At 44.6% G+C, this 8,033-nt stretch overlaps 1 protein-coding gene across 2 annotated transcripts in view; it reads left to right on the forward strand.

The window, feature by feature from the left end:
* Window positions 1-6,451, forward strand: part of GRK3 (G protein-coupled receptor kinase 3) — a 69,706-nt gene extending 63,255 nt beyond the window's left edge. The window contains exons 16-22 of one of the 2 annotated variants that reach the window (XM_086474045.1): window positions 252-318; window positions 757-852; window positions 3,463-3,625; window positions 4,251-4,387; window positions 4,661-4,696; window positions 5,316-5,429; window positions 6,003-6,451. In XM_086474045.1, coding sequence (XP_086330171.1) covers window positions 252-318; window positions 757-852; window positions 3,463-3,625; window positions 4,251-4,387; window positions 4,661-4,696; window positions 5,316-5,429; window positions 6,003-6,164 — 775 coding nt within the window. In that variant the 3' untranslated portion in view covers window positions 6,165-6,451. The remainder of the gene's footprint in view (window positions 1-251; window positions 319-756; window positions 853-3,462; window positions 3,626-4,250; window positions 4,388-4,660; window positions 4,697-5,315; window positions 5,430-6,002) is intronic. The other variant, XM_086474044.1, reaches the window with a different exon arrangement.
* Window positions 6,452-8,033: the final 1,582 nt, after the last annotated feature.

Genomic DNA, 8,033 nt, shown 5'->3' on the forward strand with positions numbered 1-8,033 from the left:
GGAATACCGCAGCAAAACACGAGCGTTTTGGACTGCCTGCCAGACCTACAGCACTAATTGTAGTGTTTCCATATGAAAGTCTGCTCTTCTGTTGTTTATTTAGGAAGACCTTTTTTTTTATCTTGGAAAAAAAAGAGCCTTTTACTGATGTTTTCAAGTAATAGAAATGTGACCTTTGAAGGCTTTATATTTCTCAAATACATTTGAAAAGCCTCTTAACTTTGTTGACTTCAGTTACTTTTATTTTGCAGTGCACAAGAAGTAAAAGAACATCCTTTCTTCAAAGGCATTGACTGGCAGCAAGTCTATTTACAAAAGGTAAAGGATTAAGATAGTGACCTTAGCTTACGTGGTGAAGCAGTGAAAGGAGAAGAAGCCTCAACAGGTAATAGACAGAAAACTTCAGGGTTCCACTCCCCAGCACATGTACTCACTTGCTCAAATAGGTTGAGGATTGTTGATGAAATCTGCTTTGTTTTCATTCCTCCCAATCGGTACTACTGAAATACTGCTTTTCAGGGTCGAATGACTGCATGGCAGTTTCTGCTTAGCTGTCTCTAAACTGTAGGGTTTTTTCCCCAAATTTTTGGAGGAGCATTTATTAAAGAAGTGGAGAACAACTTTAATTTCAAGGGACATGCTTTTGCCCAGTCATGTGTAATTTGTGCAAAAAATGCGAAGTCTGGGTATATCTACAGAATGGATGTAAATAATGTCTGTTAATTTGTCTTCAGTTATGCTGCCTTTGTTTTCCAGTACCATCCACCCTTGATTCCCCCCCGGGGAGAAGTAAATGCAGCAGATGCTTTTGATATTGGGTCATTTGATGAAGAGGACACTAAAGGCATTAAGGTATGCAGCTTTAGGGGATGGGTGGACAATGGCACTGTGACTGCTGCGCTTAACTTGTCACGTGTGCCTGCCAGTTCCGTTCCTTTGCTTCAGGGGCTACTGAATGTGAGAGGAATTGCTTTCAGGTTTGGAAACTTAATCCATGCTGTTACTAAAGAGGTGGCTTGGGCTGGCCGGCTGGTTTGTTGTTGCTTGCCAAGTCCTTATGTTTTAGTTTTTAGATTGACTGGAATCTGCCTTCCTGTCAAAAGTTTTATGTGATACAGCAAACAATTCAAATGGTCAGACAACTTTTGGGAAATCCTCAGATTTTCAAGAATACTTAATGGTTTGTAGTTTTAAAAAAACCTCATTTGTTTCTGGTAGCTTGGATAAACTGAACTGAACCTTATTTTAACAGTGTTACCTCATGGTCAGAGAGTGCAGTGGAAGACTCTTAAAAATGACAAACTGTGTGTTAATGGTAGCAACTTTATAAGGTAGAAAAGTGGTAAAAGAAACTTTCGTGTTCTGATATTATCCAAAATCTAGTGAAAACAATGTAAAGAAAAAACCCAAGAAGTTAAAGCTGCTGGCCCATTTCTGGCTTGGATGGAGGTGCTGTGATGTGCCCTGCCTGTTCATCCCCTCTGCGGAAACTTCCCTGGTGCTTCGAGACAACACATGAATCAGTGCTTGTCTTGGGTCTGTTCTGGACATTATTTTTGTCATACATTTCTACAGTAGATGAAACTTTGTTCTTGTTATTACAGAAGTGAGTCGAGAGAGAAACTAATTGCTCTAAACTCTATAAGCAAAAAGCCATGTGAAGTACTCACCGTGCCTAAAAAGGAACATGTCTGTCAGTGTCACCTGCTATGATTACAGAAGCTCTCACAGAAAAGCTTTTGTGTGTTTGAAGAGAAATGCAGAGAGCCCAAGATGTTCTTTATCCCAGAAAAACTCCCCTTCTTCAGTGTCAGTGTTAGTCTAACAGGATCCCATGCAGTTCTGGAGTGCTGTAACTTGGAAGGGATGTTTTGCAAGGAGAGGCCAGGTGGTCGTTTTATTTGTTGAGGGAATCAGATATTCTCAGCAAGGCCTGTAGATCGTATAGCCTGATCGCTTCCATGCAATCTTTGTCCAGGCTGCCTGTAAGGTAAATGTATTCCTAGTCATGAGTCAGCGAGGGGTGTCATGTACAGCTTCTCTGTGCCTTCACTGCGATGTCACAGGCTTTTAGAAGGGACTGAATAATTCCTGCCTCCGAGTCAGCTGCAGTTGGAGCTTCCCTTAAGGTGTCGGGAGCTGTCGCTGCCCATGAGGATGCCAGATTTGAGTGCCTTGCTCTCCTCCATCGCCCCTGCGGATTATATTGACACCGCAGAGTGTCCTGTGACTCCGAGAGGAACACGTGTTCTTTGAGGTGACGAACTGGAAAGCCAGCGGTGGGTGCCCGTGGCTTTTCCCTCTTATTCAGATGCCGTAAGGAGTCCCCGTAAGCCACTCGTGCAGAATTGCAGAGAAGCCTTCTGCCTTCCGATCCAGCGTGGGTTCCCTGCGCTGATGCAGCTGTGGATCTCTGAAAAGGAGGAGAGTGTCTTATCCTGGGAGTGTCTGGCCTGGCTGTAGGAGGAGAATGGAGTCAGGCTTTCCTATCCCGCTCCTGCAGCTGCTGGGTTTGCTCTGAGCCGCAGCGTGCTGCGGGCCCTGGAGTCGGGCCTGCCTGCCCTGGCGCTGCTGCAGCGGGGCTGGACCAGCCCTGGCAGGCAGGGAGTCGAGCGGGCTTGCTGCCTTCCTGGTGCTGCAAAGGATGCCTCCTTGCCCTGCTCTCCGAAAGAACGATCTTCTCTGCTGATTGACAGAAGCTGAAGCAACTGAGGAGTGGCTGTAGAGAGTTTAAACTGGTCCCCGAATGAAAACCTTTAGTAATTTTACAGGAAAAAACATAAATTGCTTTTTGTACTGTGTCAAAGTGCCTTGTGGCTAAACCCAGAATATGGCTGTTGAGCAACAAACAGTCTTTCCTGAAGATCCAGTAATTTTAGTTTCTGTCAGTGCAATTCAATTTAAGTACTGTGGTTAAGGATTGGGGGGGGGGAAAGAATCTATATAACAGGAAAATTGAGGTCTGCAGCACACACTGCTGAATGTTGGAGGTTAATTATTAAGACTGTAAAATTAAGCTGTGGAAGCATGGAAGGCATTGATGTATAAAAGGTATCTTTTAATTTATCCGTGGAATTTTTGTGCTAAGAAAGTTTTTAACACGGTTAGACGTTTTGTTAACACTGGTTGTGCGACAAAGTTAAGAAAACCATCGCTTATGTTGACGTGGGTATTTAACTGTAAAGTCTAGAGAACATCATGGGACAATGTTGAGCCAGGCTTTCAGGGCTATCAAACCAATCAAGTCTTGAACAGGTGGCCTGTTATCTGTATATAAATTAATATCTTTGCTTAAATTAGTATCCCTGTTTTCTCCTGTTTGCACTGGTTTGTTCTGGTAAGGTCAGTTCAATATGTTTTTTGAAAATCATACTGTTATATGGGTAACTGTGAACTATTTGGGATAAGAATAGTAAGAAGTTATTAAAATGTTGGGTTTTTATGTTGTTTTTCTCTTGCAAGTTGCTTGATAGTGACCAGGAGTTATATAAGAACTTCCCTCTGGTAATATCGGAGCGTTGGCAGCAAGAAGTAGCAGAAACTGTTTATGATGCAGTAAATGCAGACACAGATAAAATTGAGGCCAGAAAAAGGGCTAAAAATAAGCAGCTTGGCCACGAGGAAGGTAATCTGTCAAATACACTTCTCTCCATCTTTTGCTGCTAGATAGTAATTCATGTGTTTGAAGTTTCACACAACAGACTCTCATATTACTGTCATTCACCAGTAATTGTTAGAACTCATTTAGTCAGTATCGTATTTCTGAAGACATTTCTTAACATTTTGAAATGCTGTATGATGACATAATGTTTTGGAGAATCTTTTGTGCTCTCTTTTAAAGATTAGCACGTACAGCCTTCCGCCGTTTTTGTTTATGGTGTACGCTCAGAAAAGAGCATGTGGGATTTGATTTCATGACAAAGAAGCCGGGAGAGAAAAACGGGAGGCCCTTTACAGCAGCAAACTGCGCTCGTTTGCACGCGGGTGTTGCATCACCACCTCTGCGCTGTGGGTAGCGCTACGCGCTTCTCGTGGTGGTTAACAAGATACTTCTTTAAGGACCAAGTTGGGTTCTTGGTCAGCCCCTGCAGCCGCAGCAGCTCCCGTAAGGAAGGCAGAGCGGCGGGAGCCTGGCGAGGGCTCGTGGCGTCCCGGTGTGGCGGGCCCGTCCCCTTCCTCAGCAGAGCAGGGGTGCAGAGTGCTTCTAGGCGGCCCCTCGGTTCGCACGCTGACGCTTCCTCTCGTTGTAGATTACGCGCTGGGGAAGGACTGTATTATGCACGGGTACATGCTGAAGTTGGGGAACCCCTTCTTGACCCAGTGGCAGCGTCGCTACTTTTACCTCTTCCCAAACCGACTTGAATGGCGAGGAGAAGGAGAGTCCCGGGTAAGTGAGGGGACTCGGGAGAGCGGCAGCTTCCAGGGGCGTGCGAGGCAGGTGGGTGTTGAGGCGGAGCTGTGAGCTCGCACGCAGGCCTGCCCCCCGCGGAAGGAGGGATCTGTCCCAGTGGATTTGAGTAACTTATCTTGAGCATCGCTCGAGTTAATGGGTAGCTACGCTGCGCTGAGGAAACGTAAAGTTGACTCGAGAAACCTGTTTGCTTTGCTTTGTTACGTTTTTAAAGGAGTTTGGTAGTTCATGGTGTTGTTTTTCATTTAGGACCTCTGGACTATTTATACAAAAAAACATAAACTGGTAAGGTCATAAATACTATAGCATTTTATTTCACAGAAAATGCTATAGTAACTCTAGTGTAGTCCGGCTGTGATCACGTGCGAGGCAGATGATTTGTATATTTAGTTAAGTAAGGTTTTGGAGTTTCAAACCGTTGTTGTCCTCTTGCAGTCTGTAGGGAGAGCTTTTCTGCAAGCTGTTCTTTGTAAGTACATAGTGCTTAAATATTCACTTTCAGCTCTTCGAAATAATAAGATTGTCTTTTTTTTTTAACAGCAGTAATACTTGGAAACTATATAAAATCATAGGCGACTCTCTTGAGGGAAAATAGTGAATATTTTGTTGGTAGACACACCTATTTGTAGATTCTTATTTCATGCTGTCATTACTGGCTTTCTTAGCTTACATTTTGTTGTCTCTGCTGAAGCAGCCGAGCCCCTTGCTAAATCGCTCCCTTACCTTATAATCTATCTTTAGTTCATGACCCAGTCTTCAGAAATAAAGAAATGTTTGTGTGATGACTGTTCACGTTCATAACTTGATTTATGTGAGTAGGCCAGAAAAAACAGACAGTGGCTTTATTTGTTGGGCAACAGGGGTGTATTTGAATCATCTCTCTGCTTTTTTGCAAATGCCACAGCAAAACCTACTGACAATGGAACAAATAGTATCTGTCGAAGAAACGCAGATTAAAGATAAGAAATGCATCTTGCTGAGGATTAAAGGAGGAAAACAGTTTGTCCTGCAGTGTGAGGTGAGACGCTCGTTTTTCAATAGCGGTTAAGCCGATTGTTTTGCATATGATAAAACGATTGACAAGTTTTTCAGGCCCTCCCGTTACACGTTAACTAAGGGTACTTCATGAAGCAAAGCTGAACCTGAGCAAAACCGGGAAGTTTTTATCACACTCGAATTTCGAAAGCAGGAAACGTGCAGCTCTGCCGGTTTCTGCTGTGGATTTCAATAGTGTTTGGGCCAAAATTAGTTCAGTTTAATAAATAACTAAAAAATTCACACCTTCTCAACCTACATGGGCTTCGAAGGCCTTGTTGGCCCGTGTCTCCCCGCAGTTAGTTGATGGTGGCTGATGTGTTTGCGAGGGAGGAAGTGCGCGAGTCCTCAGAACGTTCTGTCCGGCTGTAGTTGCTGCTGCCTTGCCTGGCGTCGGCGAGGTGGTGGAGAAGCAAAGGGCCGCACGTTTTTCAATACCCGAAGTTACTCGTTCCTTCGGAAAAACTAAACTAAGTTGCTTAAAGTGCTGTCTAAGAGCGAAGGCGCTGTTGGCAGTTTACTGTGAAGTGCCAAACTACTTCTGTATCTCTTTCAGAGCGACCCAGAATTTGTTCAGTGGAAAAAAGAGCTGACAGAAGCTTTTACTGAGGCACAGAGGTTGCTGCGTCGGGCTCCAAAGTTTCTCAATAAATCTCGCTCAACAGTCGTAGAGCTTTCAAAACCACCGCTCAGCCACAGGAATAGCAATGGTCTGTAGGAGAAACGGAAAACAAAGTTCACGTAGGGAGGCTGCTTCGTGAACATGCTGAGCTTCACAGAATCCTTATGAATTACTTTGTGCAATCCTGGACGTGGGATGTGCTTAGAAGAGGAAGAATTAGATGTTTACAGCGTGGGATAATGTCAGAACTCTGTCTCTGGAGGTTGTGAAGACTGGAACAATGGCAAGTGAATTCATGCTCCTCGCAGCAGTGGAAATGACCGAGCGGAGAGGCTGCGTGTTGCTCCCGCGCATTCCCGCACCCGGCGGTGTCTGAATCGTGGTCTGTTACCCTGGAACTACTGACGGAAGGAAGGTCCTGTTTGCTCGGCAATACCCTGGTTTGGCGTGTGCCAAGCCCGGAGACGGACGTGGTCGCTGCTGGATTACGTGTGTGCGCGATCCCGACAGACCCCTCGGCTGCGGGAGGAGCTGCAGACTTGCCGTGTGGGGTGACCTTCACTCTGTCGTGTTGCCATGTTCTTTCCCACCATTACTGCTGACTTTGTAATAACCTTTCTCCATACTGCTGATGATCAACAGTGTGACTCTTATGCACTTCCAAGTACTGAATTCTAACTGTCCTGTGGTTTAAATGTTATTGCTACTTCATGGAAACGTTGAACTCAAATTACTCACTTGGTTTGTTGTACTCCCTAATAGTAGCTACCACCGTTCTGCTTCTTCTACGTATATGCAGTACTATAACTGACACAATAGAGTAATAATTGGTGAAGAGGAATTAATGGTAGCTTCATCTAGTGCTCTGTTGTATAAACCGACTATTTTAGCACAGTTTTTAAAGAGCAGATTCCTTTTGACAAGTTTACAGTGAACATAAAGACAGTTCTTTTCCATTTCAGGTCAACTGCACTTTTTAAAAATTAAAAAGAAATGATTCAAATCCAATGCATTGTAGTGCATGTACTGGGTTAAAATGTCTGGGAGCCTCGGTACGTATTCTGGATCGCTCTTCAGTTACGGGACTTGTGGATCCTTCTCTGTTGTACACAAAAACATTCAGCGAGCGTGTTCTCATAGCGTAGCTATCCCAGACTTTCACTGTAGCTCAGGTTCGTGCGCACATCCCATGGCTCGGCTTGCAAAAGGGTTTTTAATTTTCTTTTCTAGAGAGTTCAAACTGTCCACGTTGAAACCAGTGTGAGAGTACTGAGGATGGAGCTGACAAAAGGAGCTGATCAAATGCCAGATTTATATTAGTTCTACTTGAAACGTCAGTCATGTCATGTGGAAACTCTTGCTAAAGTCAAGATAAAACCTCTTAACTGTTAGACAACTTCAAGCATGTGAAGTCAGCCTCGCCCTGGTGATTGTGGTGTTTTGTAAGAGACAGGTCAGGGCTTCGTTTAAGCTTTTTTCTGATTCAGCAAACACCTTAGAGAACGCTTGCTGCCCGGCCACGGTGGTACAACTCTCATCTTCCCTGAAGATGGTGGGAATTGTACCTGTGTGAAAGGGAGCAGAAGTTGCCCCACAGCTCGCTCTGTCCCCGCGGCGTGCGTGGTCTGCCCGGCTTCTGTTCCTGACGGGCAACCGCAGCGTTCTGGGCCTGCTTCCTTCTAGAAATGTCCAAATTGTCAAAAATAAGAGAATTATTTTGAAAGTATGGGTTTATCCTGAACACACTTGTAATAAAATTGGATGTATTTGCTTCTAGAAGTGGGAGTGGCTTAACTCTGCCTGGCCTGTGCTTTCACACGCCTGCGAGGTCTGTCCTGTCATCGGGTGCCGTGTCAAAGGGAGAGTACCCCGTGTGACTCAGGTGATACCTTCTAATGATTTTTTTCCCCATTTATTTTGCAATTCCCTCTGTGTAAAGCGTACCAGCTTCTCTGTCGTTGTTAC

The sequence above is a fragment of the Leptosomus discolor genome, chromosome 16, assembly GCF_034619465.1.
Source record: "Leptosomus discolor isolate bLepDis1 chromosome 16, bLepDis1.hap2, whole genome shotgun sequence".
In the NCBI taxonomy this organism is placed as follows: Eukaryota; Metazoa; Chordata; class Aves; order Leptosomiformes; family Leptosomidae; genus Leptosomus; species Leptosomus discolor.